This window comes from Apium graveolens, chromosome 10, assembly GCF_009905375.1.
Source record: "Apium graveolens cultivar Ventura chromosome 10, ASM990537v1, whole genome shotgun sequence".
In the NCBI taxonomy this organism is placed as follows: domain Eukaryota; kingdom Viridiplantae; phylum Streptophyta; class Magnoliopsida; order Apiales; family Apiaceae; genus Apium; species Apium graveolens.
The window spans coordinates 187,301,524-187,327,790 of NC_133656.1; the positions used below are offsets into that span (position 1 = coordinate 187,301,524).

Here is a 26,267-nt window from a genome sequence, read left to right on the forward strand (position 1 = left end):
AATTATTAGCCAAAAGATGAATCCAAATAATACCCCATCTTCAAATCAAAATTCAAATCCTCAAAATTCAAATCCTCAATTTCCATATCCATATCCAAATCCTTATTTCCAAACCCACAAATTTAACCTTTAATTCTCAAAATCCGAATTCTCAATACTAGTTGCCACATTCTCAAAATTCTCCATATCCATTTTCATATCCTCAAAATTCTCCATATCAGTTTCCATTTCCTCCGTTTTCAAATTCATAATTTGAAACTCAACAAACACCTATCAATTTTCAAAATTCTCCCGAAAGCAAGTCCCGGCTTTGGTCCGAAAATGTTATTGATCTAAATGATGATTGATCCATACTTTCAACAGAGGATGATGCTGTGGGAAGAAAAGGTTTATCACCTTTACAAAAATGCACTGGGCAATGTGTATGTTGGCGTACGGTGTATCTGCTGACGCTGTTGATGATATGTTCGTATTGGAGAGAGTACTGCGGTTATGAATGTTTGAAGAAATTTGTATCCAATTGTAATTACGATATTTGAGGGTGAATACTTACGAAAGCCGAACTCAAATGACATGCAACGTCTATTACAGATGGGTGATGCTCGTGGCTTTCCTGATATGATGGGCAGTATTGATTGCATCCACTGGCAATAGAAAAATTGTCCAAAAGCATGGAAAGGAATGTTCATGAGATGGTCATAAAGGAGTTGCAACAATTATACTGGAAGCGGTTGCTTCATCTGATCTATGGATATGGCATGCATTTTTTGGAGTTGCTGGATCAAATAATGACATAAATGTTTAGATCGGGTCACCAGTATTTAATGATGTGCTACAAGGTCGTGCTCCAAAGGTTAATTATACTATTAACGGAAGCAATTATAATATGGGATATTACTTAACAGATGGAATATATCCAGAATGGGCAACATTCGTTAAAAACAATACCACGTACACAAGGTGTGAAAAGAAAATTATTTTCAAAAATCAAGAAAGCCAAAGAAAAGATATTGAACGAGCGTTTGGTGTGTTACAGTCCCGTTTTGCAATTGTACGTGGTTCAGCACGCTTTTGGGACAAAGCAGATCTTGGGAGAATTATGAGGGCATGCATTATAATACATAATATGATTGTCGAAGATGAAAGGGACACATATGCCACTCGATTTGGTCCATTACCGATTTATGATGATGCAACAAATGGCTTATCACAACCAAACTTAGGTGAAGAACCTTCTATGACGTATGAAACATATATTCAAAATAGCATGCAGATGCGTGATAAATGGGCACATCGTCAGCTACAAAATGACTTGGTTGAGCATATCTCGCAGTTCCACGAGAATCGTTAACTTTTTTATTATATCGTTTAAAATTTAATATTTTCTTGTATGCTCTTTTTTATTTCATGATTTTTAATAATATGATGCATTTAATTATTGGGACATGTTTTTTTATTTAATAATATTTTTAAAATTTTTAATTACTTTAATTTAATTTTTACAATTTTATATTAATAAATAAATTTAAATCCAAATTATATAATTATTTTATTAAATATATAATAATAATAATATTAGAGGCCTACAAAATCTGGAAAATGGATTTTGCATTGGAGGGATGGGGGTCATTTTTTCCACAAACCCACTTGGGGATGATGTGGCAAATTTTGTCAGTTGGGTGGAGGGAAAAGTGACCCCCAAGTTTCGGTTCAGTTTCGGTTTTAAAAACGGAAACCGCAACCGAAATCATCGGTTCAGTTTTGGTTTTAAAAATTTCAGTTCGGTTTTAATCAGATCGGTTTCAGTTTTAAAACCGCATCACACAAAATTAACAACACAAATATGATTACTATAATTTTTAAGTAAACAAATACAAGGTACATTTTTTGCCAAATAAGAAAATATATAGGCTGAATCAGAAATTTTACTGCAGAAAATGACACAGCATAGATGAGCAGAATACATATTAGGTCTTTATATCCATAATTTTGTAAAAAACCTGTTAGAGTTAGAATATGATACACAAGTCATATTCTGTATGATAGTTAAAGTAGCAGCAGTACATTCAAAAATAATATATCATCATTTAGAGTAATATATACAGATTAGTATTCATGCCTGTATTATATTAGTTTATACTACTAAGACTCATGTTCTAATACATTCAGATTAATTGAGTTCAATCAAATTGTACAGTAAGCTTGAGGCAATTATAAATAGATTAGGCCAATAGCAGCATAAACACGGGTTCATATCATCACATTTCACTTGGTGAACCGGTTAACACATTTAGGCTCTGTTTGGGATTGCTGTTAGAAAAAGTGCTGCTGAAAAAAGTGCTGTTGTAAAAATCAGATAACTGTTTGGTAATTTTTTTGATAAGTATATGTTTTGATGCAAAAAATTAAAAATAACAATGCTTTCGGTAAGGTTTGATGGTGAAATCAACATCTGCTTCCCGCAACAGCTTAAAAGCAGTTTTTTTCTAAAAGTATGGGGGCGCTTGTTTTCTCTAATAGCAGCTTTTAGGCTAAAAGCACTTTTCCGAAAAGCAGTTTTTTAAATTTTACCAAACAGTTTTTTAACTGTTTTTTCAGCGAAAAACTGTTGTTGATGTCTGCAACAGCAATACCAAACACACCCTTAACATTCACATATCCATCCGATCCATTGCCTGCCCCTCACCAAATTAAATTAATACATATATTATATGTATTAATTTCTAGAAATATATATTATAAAAATATATTTATTTATTTTAATAATTCAGATCGGTTTCGAGTTTTTCCGGTTCAGTTTTAACGTATAACTGAAACCGCAAATCGGTTTCGGTTTCGATTTATAATTTTTCGGTTTCGGTTTGGATTTAAGCGGTTCAGTTTTATCGGTTTTTAATGGTTTCGGTTTCGGTTTTTTTCGGTTTTTTGCTCAGAACTACCCCACCACTGGGGTTGCTCTGAGAGCCTCTTTACTTAATGTCCAGATTTTATTGATGATGCATTGATTGTCTATACTAAGCTGTCAGGAATTTGTATATAAAAATTAGTAAAAAAAAATTGTGTATCCATTGCGGACAGAGTGCTCGTTATTCTTAGTTTTCTCTTTTGTCGTGGCATTATTATATCTTAAAAAAATAAAGCACCTGGAAAACTCATATTATACAGGGTACTAGGATAGCTCTAGAAACTAATTTGATGTCAATAAAATCTATTCAATGTCTTGCAAGTTTAGTTTCTGATGGAGAATTACAGTAAATCAGCTGTTGCTTAGCTGGAAAACAATGTTCTTGTTACTGCTGAGAAACGCGGTGACAAACGACACACTCTGTAGGGGCATTGCTTGCTGAAATGAACTGAGAAATAATAAAGAATGATCCACATATGAAACTTAATTAGAGCAGTTCTAATAGTTAGACCTGTATGCTTAGTGTGACCCCTAATTCACCGGGCTGGGGAACCTTTCTCCTGATTCTAATTTATATCCTCTCACATTTATATCATGAATAAGGCATTTTTATAAAATTCTGGAATTAGTCACATCATAAAATAAATTACGAGGGCATTTTGGAGGGCATTTCGGTAAACGTATTCGAGAATGGTAATGAAAGGTATGGGAATTGGAATAATACCGCGTAAACGATAAAAATAATGTAATTAATTTATCTATCTAAGACTCTGCTTCCTCACTGTCAAAAAAAAACTTTGCTTCCTTAATAATATATGTGACTCCAAGTTTCTAAGTTTAAAGTGTCTTGCCAATATATAATTTCTACCTACCTAATTGATTCGGGTAGATGTATGATGTAAATTGAACTACAAAATTTTCTCAAAAAATAGTATCTGCAAAAAATAAAAATATACTCACCTAATTTTTGTATTCATTACGTACATTCTAAATTTAGGTATTGTTGAACGGTCTCTAAAAAAATTAAGAAAACATAGCAACTAACCTCAGTAAGGCCTATCAGTTACAACTGTCCAGCGTAAATATTGTGAGAGACAAAGAGCATTAGCCAAATCAATCATATTTTATACATCCGAAAGGTTCTATTTCCATAACATACAGTCTGATAAAACTGAAAAAGAATGGCACCGATTGCTGTTGGTGACTCGATTCCCGATGGAAAACTGTTGCATCATGATGAATATGATCAGCTTGCGGAGGTCTCCATTCACTCTCTTGCCGCTGGAAAGAAGGTTGTTCTCTTTGGTATCCCCGGTTGCTTCACTCCTGTTTGCAGGTACGTTTTTATGTCATATATTTTCGTGTTCATGTATACGTATTTGTGGTGATCAATAATTTATTTACGATTTGAAGCTAATTGTGTATTTACGATATATACTTTGTTCCGAAATCATGTATGTAATGTAAATACGTGTACATATACATGTGTACATTTATATTTATTTGGATTTAATTTGGGTTTGAATTGTTGCGGATATTTGTGACAGTGTTAAGCATGTGCCTGGATTTATTGAGAAAGCTGAGGACTTCAAGGCTAAGGGTGTTAGTGAGATCATCTTGATAGCTGGTATGATTTCTATAAATAAAGCTCTTAATATACAGAAGGACAATAACATTTGAAAATGTGAAAGAATATAAGATTCGTTTGAATTTTAGATGAGTTGGTTATTTAATAAACATGTTCTTTCTTGTAGTTAATGATCCTTATGTGATGAAGGCATTTGCAAAGACTTATCCAGAAACCAAGTTTGTCAAGTTCCTAGCTGATGGATCTGCCAAATACATTCGTGCTCTAGGCCTCGATCTCGACCTTTCTGAGAAAGGCATGGGCGTTCGTTCTCGCAGGTTTGCTGCGGTAGTTGATGATCTCAAAGTCAAGACTATAAATCTGGAAAATGGGGGAGAATTCTCAGTTTCTAGCGCAGAGGATCTCCTCAAGGCTCTCTAAGTCATAAGTTCTTGTTGATTTCTACTTAAAAATCAGTACAATTTTCTATAATGTTTTGACTTTATATTTCGAAAATTGTTAATGGTTTATGGGCATTTTATTTCATGATAGTGGGTGAAGTCTTTTGGGCCTTCTTTTGTGTTTTGACCATGGCTATATGGTCCGTCGATGACAGCCTTTTCTTTTGTTGGGTTGGGGTAGCTGGGGGCTGAGCCCAAAAGCTTATAAGAATTTGAAAAGAAGTATTATTATAAAATGTAACGCCTTTTAAATAAAAATTGTATAAAATCTGTTTAATACTTATGTTAAATTTTATAAAATATTTTCTTCAATACAAATTTTCTTATAAATAGATAATTATTAACTTCGAAGCAGTTTAATGTAGAGTTTTTTTTTGAAAAAGAAAAATAATATAATAATGAAAAGTCATACGATATCTACACATATGATCGGAATTGAACAAACACATAATTATATCGTTGTTCAATCCTTCCTTCTTGAATAGGCAATCAAACGATTTTTTAAGTGATTGATGTAATCTTTCAACTATTATTTTGAGCAATCGATCACAAATACATTACCATAAAAATCTTTATCAGTGAATCAAAATCATGAAATTTTGCAGATCTGTAATCCAGGACACGATGAACTGCAAAGAAATCAAATAAAACTAAATTGTCACAAGTAGGGTTGAGCATAAATTAGCCAAATCGACCGAAAGCGCCCAATCCAAACCGACCAAACCGAATTTTACGGTTTAATAACGGTTTGGTTCGGTTACGGATTGGCATTTTAAAAACCGAATTTTTTCGGTTTGGTTTCGGTTTTTAGTTCCAAACCGACAGATATAACCGAACCAAACCGAATATTTAAATTTAAACATTAATATACATATATTAGTAAAGTGCAATTAATACTAAAATTATAATGTACAACATATATGTAAACTAAAACATATAAAAAAACTAATCTTAATATATTTTATTCTAAGATATAAATATATATGTATGTGTTATGTTTTCACTATTTTTATTTTTATTCAATAAAAGCATATGAATTGGTCACATTTTTTTTCATCTTCTTGCCTTTTTTATTTTTAAAAGTCATTATTTATATATATTTTTTTGAATATGATTATAATAGAAAATATAATTTTATAATATGATACATATTTTCAATATTTATTTACAAATTCAAGTTTAATTTAATTTCTAACTTAATTTTATAAGAAAAATGGTTTAAATCGAAACCAAACCGAACTGAACCGTTTTAAACGGATTAGTTTGGTTTGGTTTTTTCACATAACGGTTTGGTTTCGGATTGGATTTTAGGGAAACCGCTAATTTCGGTTTGGTTTGGTTTGTACCCTCCAAACCGCCCAAACCGACCGATGCTCACCCTAGTCACAAGGATAGATAAACAAAACTTAAATAAATCAAAAAAAATATTGAAAATTAACGGGAGATGAATTAAGAGATGAACTAACAATAATAAAAATAAGGAGAGATCGGAGTTGTAGCGAGTGGGAAATTCATGACGTGATTAAGTGAATAAAGTATACTTTTGTTATAATTCTAAATTATGTAAATAAAAGTGTGATTAAGTGAATTATGTGTTATTATGTGAAGTGGAAAGGTTTAAAAGAATATTATATTCCAGTTTGATATATGATTGAGAAGCGTAATTGAAAACGATCAGCGTCGGGCAGTCAGACAGGACGCAGCCCGTTACGCGGAAAAGGGAAATAATAATAAAAGGGAAATTTGTAATCGAATATGAGTTGTGATGTGTGAATATATGTGTGTAATATATAATAGATGATGTCAAAGATTACTGGAGCTAACAATGTCATTAGCATCTCTGATCATAGTATGAAGCAAATCAAACGGACATCTGACATCTGATCTGAGTAGAAGATTAATGAACAGTTATTTTCAGTAATCTGTTAAGCTTGGGGTCAACCCTAAGTAAGTTGCATTGTTATCTAAATTTGTATTATGTACTTGTAACACTTAAAGTCTGTAAAAATGCAAAGGAGCGGACTGGAGTCTTTTTTCTAAAACAGTAAAGCCTAAGAATTATATCTGGAAGAAGATCAAGAAGATCATGCCTCGGAAGAATTTTGAAGAAGTTTGGAGTTGAATAAATCTGTTTGGAGAAAAATATTCTAAGTCAAGATCTCAACAAGTCACAGATTTAATGTTATAGAGGAGTCATTCGAGAACTCCAGAGAGTACCGACAGATGAGCAATATCTACTCGACGGATGAGCAACTTATACTCGATGGATGAGCAATATCTACTCGACGGATGAGCTATATATCTACTCGACGGATGAGAAATATCCACCGGGAGTGAAGAAGTCAGAAAAGCTACTCGAGAACTCAAGAAGATATCGAAAAGCCAATTCTAAAGAACTGAAGATTGGTGATATCGACAAGTCATTCCTTCACTAGAGAACTCAGAGTTATCGATAAGTCATAGTGAAGATATGAAAACTAGAAATCTCGACAAGCTGAAGACTTCTACAAGTTAAACTCAATATGGAGTGCTAGAGATCTCGATAAGCCTATGTACTTATCGAGATGTCAAGTGTGCTACTAATTCAAACTGGAGATCTCGAGGTACAGTCTCAAAGTACAGAATTGCAGATCAGTTCAATATCCAAGATAAACAATGAACAAACAATCCAACAGCTGGATTGACAAGTCTACAAAAAGCAGCTTGAAAAGTGTGCAAGATCGATGGCAAAGATTAACTGACAGAGGAAGATTAAAGTAAACACGGGATGCTAAAGATATGCTAAGCCAGAAATGGAAGATCTACTTTTCTATAAATAGAAATAACAAGTGACAGTTTATAAAAGCTAATAGCATGTTTATTATCCACTGTGTAAACCAGCAGTTAACTGAGTTAAAAAGTTAACACTGGTCCTCTAGTTAGAAGTAACAATTTAGATAAAATCTCTTGTATCACTCTCAAGAAGAAGTTGAGCTCTTTAACATCAAAGAGCTTAGAAATTTTGTAGCAAACAGCCTTAATTTTTAATATAAAAATTAAGTGAGTTTTGAAGATATGTGTTCTTTATTTTATGCAAGTTTAATTTCTGCATGAACACTTTTCTATACAAGATTTAATTTACTTTGTTCAACCATTAACTTTCAAGAAAAACCTAAAATCAGAAAAACGCATTCACCCCCCCCTGAGTGTGATTCATTACCTAACAAATGGTATTAGAGCAAAATATGAAAGTAACAGATTCAAGATCTTGGAAGAATGAATACACAGAAAATCAGTAGCATCAAAATTCCTACCTTTGACAAAGCTAACTACACTCTTTGGAAAAAGAAAATGATGTTGTTTATCAAGATGGCCAATCCATTCTATATTCAGATCCTCAAGAATGGACCCTTCATTCCTGTGGTGAGAATTGAGGAATCCACAGATGGAGACATGGTCATACCAGCTCATTATGCTCCTAAAGATCCAGATGAGTATTCTGACCCTGAAAAGGAGAAAGTCTCCCTGGACAGCAGCTTACAATTGATATTGATCGAGTCACTTGACAATTTGATGTATAACAATATTGTTAACTGTGACACTGCCAAGCAAATATGGGAGAAGCTTGAAATACTCTGTGAAGGAACTGAGGAGGTTAGATCTAATCAAAGAAGGATACTGATTTCACAGTATGGGGGTTTCATGGCTAAGCCTAAGGAAAGCATTACTGATGTGTTTAAAAGATTCAACAAGTTGATAAATGACTTGCAACTTCATGATAAATACTATAAAGCTGAAGAGGTGAATCTAAAGTTCTTGCTTACTCTCTTTGACCATTTGGAACAGAAAATCTCAGTAATCAGGGAAGGGAAAGACTTGAGCAGAATAACTCTAGAAGTTCTATATGGAATTCTCAAAACCTATGAACTAGAGATGATTCAAAGGCAATCATTGAGATCTAGCCAAGGACATGTTATAGATGGTTCAAGTGCTTTAATAGTAAATGAAGGCCAAACATCTAATGATGAACCAAGATCTCATACTCCAGTTGCCTCAACAAGTGAGCAGAGAATAATTGATTCACAAGAGCAAGTCATACTAGAATTGGAAAAGGATGAGTTCTATACTCTTGAAGAAGTGGATGAGCTAGATCAGTCAATGACCTATCTGGCTAGAAAATTCTCTAACATTAGAGTAAGGAAGCCAAGATACTTCAAAAATAAAGGACAGTCATTTAACAAAGATAGCATGTTAGATATATATGATAATGTCATGTCTAATATGATTTATGTTTAGTTTTCAGATCTTACTTAAACAGGACAAATCAGTACTTAACTGAAATCAGCACTTATACTGAAGTTAGAACTTAAGTCATCAGTACTTAAGGTTCAGGAGATATTTATCAGAAGATAATATCAGGACTTAAAGGAAACGTTCAGATAAGGAAGGCGGCTGATTGAAAGGAAAAGAAGATCAAGACAAACGTAAGAAGAGATATGCATGAAGAAGGAATTCTATGAAGAATAGAATACTTGGAAGAAAAGATATCTGATTGATATATTTTAGGAAGCAGAATTATATTCCATATCAATTAGCAATTATCTTGTAACTGTGTAGTATATAAACACAGAAATAGGGTTTACACTATAAGTGTTATCATTATCGAGAAGATTATTCATTGTAACCCTAGCAGCTCTCGTGATATTTGTTCATCACTGAGAGAGGACAGTTCCATACTATAACAGAGTTTATTGTTTTAGGGTTTACACTATAAGTGTTATCATTATCGAGAAGATTATTCATTGTAACCCTAGCAGCTCTCGTGATATTTGTTCATCACTGAGAGAGGACAGTTCCATACTATAACAGAGTTTATTGTTTTGAATAAAGTTTGTTTTCTGTTACTTGTGTTATTAGAATTCGATTTGATTGTGCTATACACTGTATTCACCCCCCCCCCTCTACAGTGTGTGTGACCTAACATAGCAGCTGGAAAGAGAAAGGGAAGTACAATTCTGATAGCAAGAGTGGTTACAAAACTGGATATGTTGACAGATCAAATATAAGGTGCTTCAATTGTGATGAACTAGGCCACTTTGCTACAGAATGCAGGAAACCCAAGAAGGCAAAGAAAGATAAAGCGTATCTTGAACTTGAAACAAAGTATGAAGCTCTTCTGAAGAAACAACAAAGCAGAGCTTATATTGCAGAAGGTAAAAGTTGGGATGACTCTAAAAATGATGAAGATGAAGAACTGAGAAACTAAAGCCCTGCTATCAGACTTTGTGGAGAAGGTTGGCCCAAGTGTTTCTTATGGAGATGGCAACATTGGAAAAACATTGGGATATGGCAATATCAATCTTGGGAATGTCATCATTAAAGAAGTAGCTCTGGTCTCAGGACTTAAACACAATTTGCTGAGTGTTAGTCAAATCTGTGACAGAGGTTATCATGTGGATTTCTTTGAAGAACACTGTGAAGTTATTAGTAAATCTACAGGCAAAGTTGTTCTGAAAGGATACAGGCATGGTAACATCTATGAAGCCAAGCTTTCAATAAGTACTGATGGTTCTGCAATCTGTCTGATGAGTAGAGCATCAATTGAAGAAAGCCGGAATTGGCACAAGAAACTCTCTCATTTAAATTTCAACAATATAAATGAACTAGTCAAGAAAGATCTTGTGAGAGGACTGCCAAAGTCAGTATTTGCTCCTGATGGCCTTTGTGATTCTTGTCAGAAGGCTAAACAAAGGAAATCCTCATTCAAGAGCAAGACTGAATCATCAATTCTTGAGCCTTATCATCTACTACATGTTGATCTATTTGGTCCAGTAAATGTCATGTTTATTGCAAAGAAGAAATATGCTATGGTCATAGTGGATGAGTTCACCAGATACACATGGGTGTATTTCTTGCACACAAAAAGTGAAACTGCATCTATCTTGATTGATCATGTCAGGCAACTGGATAAATTGGTCAAAGATTCTGTGAAGATAATAAGAAGTGATAATGATACTGAGTTCAAGAATTTGATAATGGAAGACACCATATGAGATGGTGAAGAAAAAGAAGCCAAATCTGAAGTATTTTCATGTATTTGGATGCAAATGTTTTGTTCTTAAGACTCATCCTGAACAACTATCCAAATTTGATCTAAAAGCTAATGAAGGAATCTTTGTTGGATATCCACTTTCCACAAAAGCCTTCAGAGTCTATAACTTGAGAACAAGAGTGGTCATGGAATCTATCAATGTCTCTTTTGATGATAAGAAGATTACTGGACTTGAAGATTTCAATGATCATGATCAACTGAGATTTGAAGATGAAGACTTAAATTCTGATACTGAAAATCCTGACAGTCTAAATCCTGATACTGCAAACTCTGATGGATTAAAATCTGATATTATTGAAACTGTGGTGACTACGCCAAAGGAAGATGCACCTATGCAGGGGAGCATACTCAAGATACAACCACATCTCAAGAAGCATCAGAACATACATCTGGCTCTTCTAGTTCTGATTCATCAAGTTCTGATAAGCCAAGTTCTGATAATTCTGAAAACTTAAATTCTGAAGAATCCAACTCAGAGAGCATAGTTTCAGGGGGAGCATCAGAAAATGTTGATGAAAATAGCATGAATCATGGGGGAGCATCCAGTTCTAGAGAAAACCTTCCATCTGCAAGGAAGTGGACTAAATCACATACACCTGACTTAATTATTGGAAATCCTGATGCAGGTGTCAGAACTAGAACAGCTACTTCAAGTGAATGTCTTTACAATTCTTTTCTTTCTCAGACTGAACCAAAGAAAGTGGAAGAAGCTCTTCAAGATGCTGATTGGGTGCAAGCAATACAGGAAGAGTTAAATGAATTTGAAAGAAACAAAGTTTGGACCCTAGTGCCAAGACCAAAGAACAGATCTGTTGTTGGTACAAAGTGGGTATTCAGAAAAAAAACTGATAGTGATGGAATAATTACAAGGAATAAGGCAAGGTTGGTTGCAAAAGGATATTCTCAACAGGAGGGAATTGATTATGATGAAACATTTGCACCAGTTGCTAGATTGGAAGCCATAAGGATATTTTTGGCCTATGTTGCTCACAAAAAGTTTAATGTCTTTCAAATGGATGTGAAAAGTGCTTTTCTCAATGGAGAATTGGAGGAGGAAGTATATGTTGAATAACCTCCAGGCTTTGTAGATCCCAAATATCATAATCATGTCTACAGGCTTGATAAAGCACTTTATGGCCATATGCAAGCTCCAAGAGTATGGTATGAGACTTTAGCTCAGTTTCTTCTGAAAAGTGGATTTAACAGAGGAACTATAGACAAAACACTGTTTTACCTCAACCATGGAAAGGACTTACTTCTGGTTCAGATATATGTTGATGATATCATCTTTGGTTCTACAAATGACAGACTTTGCAAAAAGTTTGCCAAACTGATGTAGTCAAGATATCAAATAAGTATGATGGGGGAGCTTAGCTATTTTCTGGGCCTTCGAGTCAAGCAGAATGAAGAAGGCACTTTTATTTGTCAAACCAAGTACACCAGAAATTTGCTAAAGAAATTTAGAATGCAAGATTGTTCATGTGCATCCACTCCCATGGCCACTGCAACAAAACTGGATAAGGATACTGGTAAATTAGTAGATATTACTGATTACAGAGGTATGATTGGCTCTCTACTCTATCTAACTGCTAGTAGACCTGATATCATGTATGCTACCTGTCTTTGTGCAAGATTTCAAGCAGATCCAAGAGAACCTCACTTAACAGCTGTGAAAAGAATTTTCAAGTATCTTAAGGGAACAGCTGATCTGGGATTGTGGTATCCCAGAGAATCAGATTTTAAACTAATAGGTTACTCAGATGCAGATTTTGCAGGTTGCAAAATTGACAGGAAAAGCACAAGTGGAAGCTGCCAATTTCTTGGAGGCAGATTGGTTTCTTGGTTTAGCAAGAAACAAAAGTCAATTTTCACATCAACTGCCGAAGCAGAATACATTGCTGCAGGAAGCTGTTATGCACAGATTCTTTGGATGAAGAATCAGTTACTGGATTATGGGTTAACATATTTTAAAATCCCTATTTACTGTGATAATCAAAGTGTTATTACTATGACAGGTAGTCCAGTTCAACACTCAATGACAAAGCACATCAGCATTAGGTACCACTTCATAAGGGAACATGTGCATGAAGGTATAGTGGAATTGCACTTTGTTCCAACAGATCAACAACTAGCAGATGTCTTCACAAAACCACTGTGTGAAGCTACTTTTACAAGATTGGTAAATGAACTTGGAATGGTTTCAGGTTCTTTCTCTAAATCTGTTTAGCTTTTGTTCTGATGCATCAGACTTTATGATCAGTATTTACAGAAATTACTATCTATGTGTATTCTGTGCTTAATTAGAAATTGCTTAAGTACTGATTATTGTCTGATGTGAATTTCTAAACTCTGATAGTGATATGACTGTTTCTGTGACTATTCAATCCAATGAGGATAACTGTGCTAGATGCTGACCTAGTAGTCTTTAACATACTAGAGATCCCATGTTAGAAGTAATTATTTATGTGGAAATCTATTGACACAAGCAAATTCTGATATTGAGCTTAGTCACGTTTACTTTGTCTATCTTATTACTAAGTCAAAAACTAGAATAATGCTTCTCATCTATTAAGTTCTGATGTTAGTAAATCTGATGGATGTACTAAGTGCTGATAAACCTCACTAATCAAAAGAAAAAGTAAAAGAAAAGAGAATAAAAATCAGGTACTCCTTTGAGATCTAGAGTAAAAATGTGGAAGGGACGAACCAGGTGCATTGCTGGTATTAAGTAATATGCATCAGAAAAGCAAATAATATTTTTCTTGGTGACTTTTCACACTCTATGATTACTGGAGAAATACTCTGATAATAGCATAAATTCTGATAAGCAGTCGTGACTCACTTACACTGAGAAGCCACTGTAAAATGGAATTTTAAAAGATGCATAAAATAAGCACAAAACAGTTGAGGTGGACTCGTGCATGAACTCATTCAAAAGTAAACTTCAGAATAATGACAGATTTTTAGTAAAGTTCTTAATTATGCCTTATTTCTAAGATGTACTAAAGTGAATCAGACTTTACTCTTTGACTGATATTTTGCTTAATGCACACACTTACACTCCATATGAATGATGAAAATTACTGTGGCGTTCAATGTTGTTTTAGATGAACAGTTTATGTGTCAGATTGCATAAATTTTGAGGACAAGTTCTGATGGAAGTTCTGATAAATAAGTTCTGAAGAACCGAAATCAGAATTTGTGTGAAGAATCACAGAGATAGGCATTCATTTTTTGAGTTAAGAAATCATGTTCTAATGACTGTTAAGTTCTGATATAAGTCTAAGTGCTTATATTAAATTATGATCCTCTACTTGACTTATTTATGGTTAAAATCTAAAACAGTCTTATTTTAAATCAGAATATGTACGGGTGAGATATTAACAGTCAATACAATTAGGGTTTGTGGAACACGTACATGCACAGTAATATTTACTTGTTTCTTGTGCGCATTAAACCCTGTTTTACACTTCCAATAACTATTTTTATTCTTCCTAGTCTAGGGAGACGAGGTAGAATTATTTCTACCTGTCAGCATTAAATTTCCTTGCATCTCCTGGCATTCTATTGCCTATATAAAACAACACTTATTACTGATGCTACTCAAACTCCAGAATTGTCTACAACACCTTCTCTGCATCTAGATGTTGATGATCAGAATATAGGTGAGCATCAGGATGTGGCTGTTAATCAGAACTTGGAAACAGATCAGCATTTAGAGAATGATGATGAAGCCTCAATTGCTTCTCATACTGTTGTTTTATCAAAAGATGTTGATTCTGTCAGTTCTGATGCTGCAAATGCTGATACTACTGGTGATGCTGCTATTAATGCAGATGCTAATGAAGCTGGTCCTTCAGGACATGCACCTCAACAAACTGTTCATAAATCTGAACTAGTTGAGAAGTTTGTTACAAGAGTAGCACCAGTACCTTGGAGTGAAACTCCTAGAGGACAGGAGTGGACTAAGAAATGGAACTCAGTCACCTTTGTTCCATCTGACAAGATTCTTGCTGAGCACTTGGCAAAAGCTGATGAAATGTTAATTAATGATGATTTCAAGACACAGCTTCGAGTCACTGCATTGAGTACTAGACATCTGCAAGGTCTCCATTCAACAACTCATGCAGAGTTACATAAAATTCAGGAAGAATTGCTCAAGCAAGAAACGGTTAAGAAAATTGAAAAGAAAAAATTCTTCCAACCTACCTTCGACAGAGTTGCTTACATTGAGAAGACCCAAGAGAAGCAACAGTCTCAGATTGATGATATTTTGAAAAATCAATCTTCTCAGCAATCTCAACTCGATGAAATCCAAGCCTCGGTGGAATTGCTTGTCTCTCTTCTCTTACCTGCTGATGCCAAAAAGGGAGAGAAAGTAATTAAATCCAAATGCAAAACTGATCAGACACTGAAGGGGAAGGATGATGAAAAAGATGACCAGGGAAACTCTGGAATGGGTGGAGGTCATGGTCAAGGTAGAAGTTTCTCATCAAGAAGAACTGAAATTACAAGTCACAGGACAAGTTCTGATGCTGGAAAAAGAATTACTTTTGCTACTGGTAAAAGGATAAGTTCTGATGAGCTTTTGGATCTTGATGAAGAATTATCAAGACATTTATTTCTTAAGGAGAATTTAGGAATGGACTTTGAGAGTCTGATGGAAGAAGAAGCTAGACTTAAGTCAGAAAAAGTCAAATCTAAATCTGAAGCTTCTGTTGGTAAAAAGAAACTTCCAAAGGCCAAAGGCATTGTGATTAAAGAAAGAACCAAAACTGAAGCAACCAAGGCTAAATCACAATTGCAGATAGATCCAAGGTCCAAGGGCAAAGATAAAGTTGGTGAACCTATCAAGGTTTATGTGCCTCATGTGAATGAAGAAATTACTGTTGAAGATGCTGATCTTGCTCTGACTTCAAGAAAAATTTATAAGACAACCTCTGACATGGCTCAAGTTGTTCAGAGTAAAGATATAGTTAGTTCTGATATCTCAATGAAGCAAGTAACCTCTGACATAGCTCAAGTTAACTTGATATCAGAAGATAAATCAAAGGAAACCTCTGGCATTGCTCATGTTAAACCTTCAAAGATACTCCTACCAGGATTCACCAAAGCCAAACAGACTCAACCTTTGAAGACTGTTGTAAGTGGTTTTGAAGCAAGAGTGGTTACTGGAAAGGAAGCAAGAGATAAATCGGGATTGGGTAGTGTTGATGAAAGAAGAATACAGAACACAACCAATGATCCAACTTCCTTAAGTGAACCAGGTATTGGAGCAACTCCTAAAAGATTGAATCAACTAGAATCTGTACAGATGGTTTACCATACCTACTTGAAAGAACACATCTTGTTGTACTTCATGACAGAGGGTAGGGTTTATCATATAAGGGAAAATTCCATTTCACTGAAGTATTTTGAAGAATTGGAACATGTATTATTCTTACTTCAAGTGAATGACAAAATAATAGAAAGTACTGCAAACTATTTGAAGAGTCAAATTCAGAGACAGAAAAGGCTTTATTCTGTAAAGTCTGATAGAACATATCTTCCAAAGTACAGAGATCACAAGGGTGATATTGTTGAGATGAAGCCTAAATCTGCTAAGATTATAACTACCTTTCTGGGTTACAAGGCTGTGGAATTCAATCTTGAGTCTGACAAGGCATATTTGATCAGACTGGATCAGGACATAAGGAAATCTAAAATTAATGATCTCAGGGCTGCAATCATTCAAACTGGTGAAGATTCTGTATAACTTAAAGATGCTAAAAGGAGGATGATTGATGAACTCAGATATGCTGAGAGATGTTTGTTAAAGAATTATCTCAGAACAACTCCTGACATCAGAGAGATCAGAAAGTGAAGCCAAGTCAAGATCTACAACAGCTTAAATTCTGATATGAATACAGACTGAAGTTGTTATCAGAAGTTAAAGTTGGTAAAGCTTTAAGGACTGTAAGTTGTAGTTATCTAGTCAAATTCTCATGCATTTGTACTTAATGTTTTTGACATCATCAAATATATGATAAACTTGTATATTATGCTAATTTACAAGTTGGGGGATATTGTTAGATATATTTGATAATGTCATGTCTAATATGATTTATGTTTAGTTTTCAGATCTTACTTAAACAGGACAATTCAGTACTTAACTGAAATCAGCACTTATACTGAAGTCAGAACTTAAGTTATCAGTACTTAAGGTTCAGGAGATATTTATCAGAAGATAATATCAGGACTTAAAGGAAACGTTCAGATAAGGAAGGCGGTTGATTGAAAGGAAAAGAAGATCAAGACAAACGTAAGAAGAGATATGCATGAAGAAGGAATTCTATGAAGAATAGAATACTTGGAAGAAAAGATATCTGATTGATATATTTTAGGAAGCAGAATTATATTCCATATCAATTAGCGATTATCTTGTAACTGTGTAGTATATAAACACAGACATAGGGTTTACACTATAAGTGTTATCATTATCGAGAAGATTATTCATTGTAACCCTAGCAACTCTCGTGATATTTGTTCATCACTGAGAGAGGACAGTTCCATACTGTAACAGAGTTTATTGTTTTGAATAAAGTTTGTTTTCTGTTACTTGTGTTATTAGAATTCGATTTGATTGTGCTATACACTGTATTCACCCCCCCCCCCCACTACAGTGTGTGTGACCTAACATAGCAGCTGGAAAGAGAAAGGGAAGTACAATTCTAATAGCAAGAGTGGTTACAAAACTGGATCTGTTGACTGATCTAATATAAGGTGCTTCAATTGTTATGAACTAAGCCACTTTGCTACAGAATGCAGGAAACCCAAGAAGGCAAAGAAAGATAAAGCGTATCTTGAACTTGAAACAAAGTATGAAGCTCTTCTGAAGAAACAACAAAGCAGAGCTTATATTGCAGAAGGTAAAAGTTGGGATGACTCTAAAAATGATGAAGATGAAGAACTGAGAAACTATGCACTCATGGCCTTGGAGCAAGGAGAGTCATCCTCATCTAAATCACAGGTACGAACTCTTACCTCCACTGATTTAAATATGAATCAATATAAGGAAATTGTTGAAAAGATGAGTACATAAATGTTTCACATTCATACAAGCATGGTTGCTGCTAATGAAGAAGTTAGCAGATTAACAAAGTTAAATAAGAAGCTTGAAAGTGAAAAACAAGAAGCTGAATTATTGACAGTGGATCTTGAAGCCTTGAAACAAGAAAATGACTATTTGAAAAACAAGCTCAAGTGTACAAATGAGATTGAGGTTGTGCCAATGGAAAAACTGGTCCTCTAGTTAGAAGTAACAATTTAGGTAAAATCTCTTGTATCACTCTCAAGAAGAAGCTGAGCTCTTTAACATCAAAGAGCTTAAAAATTTTGTAGCAAAAGAGTCTTAATTTTTAATATAAAAATTAAGTGAGTTTTGAAGATTTGTGTTCTTTATTTTATGCAAGTTTAATTTCTGCATGAACACTTTTCTATAAAGATTTAATTTACTTTGTTTAACCATTAACTTTAAAGGAAAGCCTAAAATCAGAAAAAACACATTCACCCCCCCCCCCCTCTGTGTGTGATTCATTACCTAACAATGTGTTTGCCTGTCTATATGCATGATTACGTGATCTGGATGATTTTAAATAATTTTATGGAATTGATTTGATTTAATTGAGGTGTATTGAACCTTTATTGATTTTTATAAAAATTATTTGATTATGGTCGAAATGTGAAATTTGTTTTATTATCTCCAAGATAGTCTTAGAGACTTTATAAAAATAATAGATGAAATTATTTTGTGGTCGTTGTATTTTAAAATGATTTTCTCAAGTTATATTTCTATTTTGAGCGCAACCTTGTAAAATTCATAGAAAATAAACCGTACGCTCAAATTTTTTTAAAAAAATATGGTTGGAAAGATAATTTCAAGATCTATATTCTAAAATTGTTATTTGTAATATTTTCACCTTTTCTGGGAGAGTTATGTATTAACCAAATTCGTTTTGAGTTAAGAATAAAAAGAGAAAAGAAAATAGAAGAAAGAAAAGTTTGCTAATAATTATTAGATTACATAATTGCCCTTGCATGCATTTCCACTCACAATATAATAGAAGGATAGTTATGTCAATTCCTACCCCACTATCTCATTTCAACTTAACCAAATTACCATATCATTCTTGCATGCATTTTGTGCTAGTAGTGAGAGGAGGGTAGATTGGTAAATTCCCATTTCCACTAACTTATGAGAACAAAAAGAGGCAAGTGCTTGTCATTTCCATCCCCACTCCATTCATTTCACTTCTTCCATCTCTTCCCTTTCTCCTTCTTTACTCTCGGCTCTCTCTCCATCTCTTCTTCTTTCTCATTCTCCCTCTTTCTCTCTCTTGCATGCAACATCAAGATTTAGTCCAACTTCAAAGATCTTGCTACCGATAGTCATCATTTTCAATCTTCTACTCATATACCATTTCCATGTAAGTGTTTAAGCTAGTTTCAAAATCAACTTCTCTTGATTATATCTAAGAAAACCTCAATTTCTAAGTGTATGATCATAGGACACTACATCATAGATTGCCTATAGCAACCCTAAAAATATGTTGCCGTATGGCACAAATCCATTGCAATAGGGTTTATGGCCACTCTTTTTGAAAAATTAGGCGTAACATTTGGTCTCGTTGCCATAAGGGTTTATGGTAACGAATTTAGGACCATGTTGCAACAGAGTAAAAAAGTTACAAATTCGGTTTATAGTAACGTTTTTTACATTTATAGCAATGAATACAAAAACATTGCAATACATTAGGCTTTTTATGGCAACATTATTTTGCAACCTTTTTTATGATAATTGTTGCAATACATGGACTTATGCAACATATTTTAAGTTAATTGCAACATATTTTAAGTTTATTGCAACATCATTTATTCAAAAATTTGAAACATATGGCAACCATTTTACCCTCTATTGCAACATAAATTATTTAAAAAAAATAGGCATGACCTTTAAATTTCATTAAATGCCACCAAATTTAATTGGTATATCCACAAGACAATATAGCAATTTACGCAAATCAGTTTAGTACTACTCTGCCAACTTACAAACCAAGTCTAAAAACAAATACAAAAGTCTCAACAAAAAATAACAAAGTCAAAATTTACACATCATCTTAAGATAATTACACATAGACCAAAATATTCCTAGTTAATCATTTTCAAAAATCAGGTATACACCTTCTGCCTCTCCACTTTTCGGAGTCTCATCTCTATATATCATCGGCACGAGCAACATCTAACAATTCTTTTATATAGAAAAACTACGATCAATTATCCTCTTCACCGTTATCACCAATTTTGCCGCATCACCCTCGTCAAATATCGTATACAGTATACTCCAATGCAAGTTCCCACAATCATTGTGCTCTGCTCAATATTTTATGGCCTGCAGAATTTGACAAATAAAAATGCAAAATTTTGTAGTGACATTAAGAACATCATTTTGAACCATTCTTATGTAAAACTCCTTGAAAATTAAAAATTTTAAGTATATAAACATCACTGCAAAAACTGGGTAGATTTTGAAAACAAAATTCTGCTCTAGTAATGTCTGATTTATCACGAAAGGGATCATATAATTGACACACACATATGAGAAGGGAACTAATAGCTTACTTTTTTTATTCTCTTTAGTTATTTTATTTTGTTTTAACCTTTTGACTGGAAGTCTTCCAGGAGAAACTTGTCAGATATTGGAATCGAAGATGAAAAGCATGGTGTTGGATGTAGGTGTGTGCACCGAAGGTGAGATTAATGTAATATAAGGATCAGTATGGTTTTAAATGGGGTGTGTGACAGGTTAGATCAACTATGATATTCCCTGATCTGATTAGTTTTTTTTCTGCATATGCCTGATTAAAATATAAATCTTACCTTGAACAATAGGGGCACGCGTGTTCAATATTCGTACAACAGCATGTAATCAAGAATCTTTGTGGAAACATTATTAACATGAAATATGCATACATATCAAGTAGATATGGCACTAAGTACACCTGACAAGTTATATTTTATTTGTGAAAATCTAGCATATATACAACTTGTCTTGCTGCACAAAAGATATGCAAATCACAGGAAGATTATTAATACTAAGAATAAGCAAACATGCCATTCAGAACAACAAGAGGAATACCTCTACTAAGACAGATGGCTTAACTTTTTTAAAGGCCAGCTCCAAATGTTCAGTGGTCACATATTATTTTTTGCCATTTGAACATTGCAGTCCCTGTGACTCGTCTTCAACTGCAATCATCGCAGCTTCATCCATCTAAAAGCAAAAGTAACAATTATACAATGACGTAGATGAGCGAGATCAATCTGTACACAACAAAAGAATACCAAAATAGAAGGAAAATGACTATGCTTAAATTCTTTTATACAGTTGTGACATACTAGTGCAGCAAGGTCAGCTCCACTCAGGTTATTGCATGAACCATTCTTACCAAAAGCAACCAAGTTTATTGTGGCATCCACTGGTTTCTTCTTAGCAAGGGCTTGTAATATTAACCCCCTGTCATCCGGACTTGGAAGAAGGACATGGAACATGAAGAAGTTTTCCAATCTTCCTGGTCGCAAAAGTGCACGATATATCACCTCAGGCCTGATATGATTTATAAAGTTAAAGATTATCGTGTTACGCCAAACATATTAATCACTATTATCCACACCAAATTAAATTTGATGAATATGCACTATTTATAATACCAATAACATAAACACCAGATCGTTGTTCATCAATGACTCTAGACGAGTTCAGCAGAGTTTGCATAGATCTAAGATGTAGGATTTACAGAAAGAATTCAGTGAGTAAATCCATATATTGAGAAAGTAAACACGAGTAAAAGAATATCGTGGTAATTCAGGGGGAAAAGAGAAAAACAGTTGGATACATCTAGTTGGTACTCAACACTTGCAGCCCTAAGCAGTAGCAGCAATACACACATCCATTGTGGCATACAGGGAGCCAGACATATATACAAGCCCAACGCGCGCGTACACACTTCTATATCTATTATACTCATCAGCATACGTGATAACGTTATGAGAAATTATAAGATCCTGGTAAGAACTCCTCCTAGAACGGTTTACAAGAACCGATAAATCAAAAGATACATGGTATCTGCATATAAATCCCTGCAATCCCCTACTCGATTCGTATCTTTTAATGTTCACCAGCAGCAGACGACAATGTCTGCCTAAAATCTAAAAGACAAGGAAAGGGGGGAGCATGTGAAATGAAGAGTGGAGTGATTGAACTGGAAAAGTAAGTTATATACACCTCCATAACTGGCCAAAATTAACAATTTACGTTGCTCTGCAATGCAACCTTACTACTCGTAGTTTAATTTGGGAAAAAAATGATCTTACACTAAAAATATGTTAATTATTTTGAAAAATAATTAGACTAATATGCTTTCAAATAATCATCCATTAGGACATATTACTTACTGAGAATCTATTATCAGATTTTACAGATTGGGGGTATCTAGTAAGAACTGAATGGTTACAAGATCATAAACAACACATATCAGAAATTGATAGACCTTTGGAACCAGAATTAAATACAAAGTAGAAATATCACAACCTATATATCACAAAGAAATCAGATATTAACTAAACCCCACAACATACCTTTGACTTGTGAAGGGAGAAGCAAAAGCCCACGCCACCGAGATTTTAATATCTTTGATTCAAATTTTTAGGCGACTACAAACTCAAACCTCACAATTATTTAGATAAAAAAACTAATTAAACAGCCTAAATTAGAAAATAGAACCCTTAAATTGAAAATCTGTGAGAAGAACCCCAACTAAAATTTTGTGAGAAGAACCCTAAATTGAATCAAAAGCACAGAACTTGTTGTGGGAAGATGAACAAACCGAAATTGAATCCAACACCAGAGAGAGAACAGTTGGAGAGATAGATCGATAACTGCTTGCAGTGAGCGAAAACATCTAAATAGATCATTTTAGCTTGAGTTTTCTTCAATTATGTGTATTTTGGTTCTTCAATATTGTGTATGCTTGTTTTGTGTTTTTTTATTTTTAAGCGTGTGTATCATTTAGTTTTTTAAGTGTTTTATTAATTATTTCTTTTATTTCATAAGTCGGGAAATGTTTTTCGCCAAGCCCACTTGAAATTTTCAGATTGCCCACCTAGATTTTGGGCCCAAAATTTCAATCTATTGTAACGATTAGGGAATGCATTGCAATAACATACTTTTTCTAACAAACTCCAAATCTTATTGATTCAATTGCAATGTTTTTAAAACCCCGTACAATAGACATGAAATCATCTTTCAATAGCAACGTCTTTTAGATAATTATAAGAAATTTGGTTGCGAAAGCCAATCTATGGTGTAGTGGGAGAAGTGTAGTGTGCTATATGTTGTGTTTTCTTTGGTTTTGACTTGGCGTCGTTCGAATTTTTGGAAAAATAAAATGGGATTTTGATTTCCAAATAAGTTTTGATTGATGATCCATGATTTACTTGCTTATATTTAGTATTGAGTTTGGTTTGGACTATAAAATCTTATTTTTAAGAAAATTCTTTGCATGCATATAAGATTTTGTGTATTCAAGCTGTAACTTGGTTTGTTCTTGAGTAGAATTATTAAATAATGGATTTTGGTGAGATAAATATGTGAGTTAACGGTTGCATGTCAAAAATGGCGTGTGCATGCGTGTGTATATGAAAAACCCGAATGGGTTTTGTAATTAAAAAGGGAATAAGTTGATTTTTATGGCTTGCATGCTAGTTGTTTTTAGTTATTATTTGTATCAAAATGATTACTTGATTTTATGAATGAAGTTCTCGGTTTATATGATTTTGGTTTGATTTTGTGATAAACATGGTCGATTTGGGTTTAAATGAGAGAATATGTGTGAAATAGATCATGCATGTTAAAATAAATGGTTGCATGTGATTATGGATGGTTTTTATGTTAATATTTGGTTCGAATTATAGGAATTAAAAAGAAGGATTGAGTCATTTCGATTCTAAGATTGTATAAGTGGTCGTTATGACTATAGTATTGAGTTTTAAGTGAAGTATATTATTTTATGTGTTATATGAGTATACTTGTAATTATACTCGTAAGGTTAAAGTAAGCGATAGAGCGGATTGGGTTAAGTGTTAAATGTTCCGGGAATGTCGAGTGGGAATCTAATTAAGGTTTTGATTTTGGATTGTAGATCCGGATCGTGAAGGTATTCAGACTACGAAAGGGAAAGGTATTCTAGGTGGCAGTAGCTCAATCCCCGTAAAGCAAAAAAGCGAATCTAAGAAAGTAACTCTGCTTACTTGTATAAATTATTTATAGAGAGGATATTGTTGATGCCATGATAGAGTATTGGCTTTTATAACACTTGTGAACCTGTTATTGATTCTTGAGAAAACCTGTTATTGTTCCTTGTGAACCTGTTATTGATTCTTGAAAAACCCTGTTATTGTTCCTTGTGAACCTGTTATTGATTCTTGAGAAACCTTATTATTGTTTCTTGTGATAAACCCGTTATTGATTCTTGAGAAGCCATGTTATTGTTTCTTGTGATAACCTTTTGCTGATTCTTGAACCCTGATATTGATTCTTGTACCGTACATGTTATTGATTCCTTGAAACACCCTGATATTATTCTTGTAACGACTTGATTATTGTTTAAACCCTTACAATAACCCTGTTGATTCATATCATGAGTACCTATTGATTCCTTTGGATACCTTGAATTCTCGTGAACCTTATAAGAACTTTTATGAACTCCCTTACGTATTGTTTCAATTAACCTACATCCTTCCTTTGTATATTTTATTCTGTAATGATTCTAGAACTATTTTGATTCCCTAACTTACGTACCTTGATTATCATTTGATCTAGACCATAGTATTTATCTTTGATTACCTTTGATTCATTCAATTCCTTTGAATTCTTGAATTGAACTTAAGAATGATTTTCGACTTGAAAGATAAAATGAACTTAGTCAAACCTTTCTTTTCCTACACAAGGTTTTCCAAATGAATTCCTGCTGGATTAGATTGAGATGTAAGAGACTAGTGAGACTAGTCCAGTCATATAGGAGACTAGCGGGGCTAGTCCAATTTAAGGCTGAAATTATGCTATAGGTACCTTAACGACCAGATGGAGGTCGGTACGGGATGATCACCCGTATTATTATTTATGAAAGTTAAAGTAGTCCGGTCAAGGGTTCCCTATCTTTTTATAAAGAGAAATTGAATACATTTCCTTAACAATTGCTTCCTTGAAAATGAAATTATTTAAATTGAATTGAGTTGAGTTGATTGTGTTACTGTTTAGCATACAGCTTTGAGAACCCTGATTCTTATTCTGATATTGTTATCAATCATATAATTGATTCCCAGAGTTGAATAGATTCTTGCTTTCCACTTGAAAGATCTGTTATGCCCGCTTTCGGCCATGGGCCCTAAACAGGTCCCTGTGGGTGCACTAAATAGCTGGACTCTTGTGTGTGGGCTAGAACCATGGATTTATATGACTTGGGCCAGCACATGCGGGCTGGGCTCGCAACATGCGAGCTGGGTTCACATGCGGGCTGGGCTCGTAACATGCGAGCTGAGTTTACATGCGAGCTGGGCTCATGACATGAGAGCTGGGCTCAAACATGCGAGCTGGGCTCAAGTGAGGACATGCGAGCTGGGCTCACACATGTAAGGTGAGCTCATATTTGTCATTTGGGCTCTCATATGCGAGCTGAGCTCGGTTGTGCCCACGCGAGGTGGGCTCAGGTGCCTTCATGCGAGGTGGGCTTAGCTGCCCATACGCGGGCTGAGCTCATGAGCCCACATCTTATAGAAACAGAGGTAACATTATATTTATTATTTGAAGGCGGTGCGGGCCGAGGTGACCAGGTCGGGCCGCATCGAAAGACTTTGTGTGCAACATGGAAAGTGACTCATAGATGACTGAGTTGCTCGTAGATTTCGGGGTCGACACGGGTTGTTCCTACGATCACGGGAAGGATTGCGGAGATGCCGCGAGATTGTAGGAAGCGTGTGGAGCCGATCGAGATTTACGTGACTAATTGGCGGAAGGCCTGACTTTATCGTGGGCTTGGGCTGCACGGGCTGAAGAGTCCTAACCCTAGCCTACGTGACTTGTTCCCCAAGAACTACGTAAGGCTTGATCCCTATAAATAGGGTACGTAGGCACTTGTATGAGACATGAGT

At 34.4% G+C, this 26,267-nt stretch overlaps 2 protein-coding genes and 1 long non-coding RNA gene across 3 annotated transcripts; 2 read left to right on the forward strand and 1 right to left on the reverse strand.

The window, feature by feature from the left end:
- Positions 1-406: 406 nt before the first annotated feature.
- On the forward strand, positions 407-1,351 carry LOC141691458 (uncharacterized). Its single transcript, XM_074496197.1, has 2 exons — positions 407-481; positions 806-1,351. The coding sequence occupies exons 1-2, from the start codon at positions 407-409 to the stop codon at positions 1,349-1,351; spliced, it is 621 nt and encodes a 206-aa protein (XP_074352298.1).
- A 2,626-nt stretch (positions 1,352-3,977) lies between these two features.
- Positions 3,978-5,023, forward strand: LOC141692749 (peroxiredoxin-2-like). The gene is made up of 3 exons (XM_074497682.1): positions 3,978-4,241; positions 4,453-4,532; positions 4,660-5,023. The coding sequence occupies exons 1-3, from the start codon at positions 4,087-4,089 to the stop codon at positions 4,911-4,913; spliced, it is 489 nt and encodes a 162-aa protein (XP_074353783.1). The 5' UTR covers positions 3,978-4,086; the 3' UTR covers positions 4,914-5,023.
- A 15,042-nt stretch (positions 5,024-20,065) lies between these two features.
- On the reverse strand, positions 20,066-23,114 carry LOC141693944 (uncharacterized). The gene is made up of 4 exons (XR_012563319.1): positions 22,698-23,114; positions 21,459-21,666; positions 21,199-21,333; positions 20,066-20,451 (listed from the first exon to the last, which is right to left on the reverse strand). It is a non-coding gene; the product is annotated as an uncharacterized LOC141693944 (long non-coding RNA).
- Between the last annotated feature and the right edge of the window lie 3,153 nt (positions 23,115-26,267).

What these genes read in the sequence shown, in the direction of transcription:
- LOC141691458 (XM_074496197.1), top strand. Translation starts at nt 407, where the DNA reads ATGCACTGGGCAATGTGTATGTTGGCGTACGGTGTATCTGCTGACGCT. An exon ending in ATATGTTCGTATTGGAGAGA is followed by an intron (nt 482 to 805) that starts GTACTGCGGTTA and finishes ATAAATGTTTAG; the next exon opens with ATCGGGTCACCAGTATTTAA.
- LOC141692749 (XM_074497682.1), top strand. Translation starts at nt 4,087, where the DNA reads ATGGCACCGATTGCTGTTGGTGACTCGATTCCCGATGGAAAACTGTTG. An exon ending in TGCTTCACTCCTGTTTGCAG is followed by an intron (nt 4,242 to 4,452) that starts GTACGTTTTTAT and finishes TATTTGTGACAG; the next exon opens with TGTTAAGCATGTGCCTGGAT. An exon ending in TGAGATCATCTTGATAGCTG is followed by an intron (nt 4,533 to 4,659) that starts GTATGATTTCTA and finishes TCTTTCTTGTAG; the next exon opens with TTAATGATCCTTATGTGATG.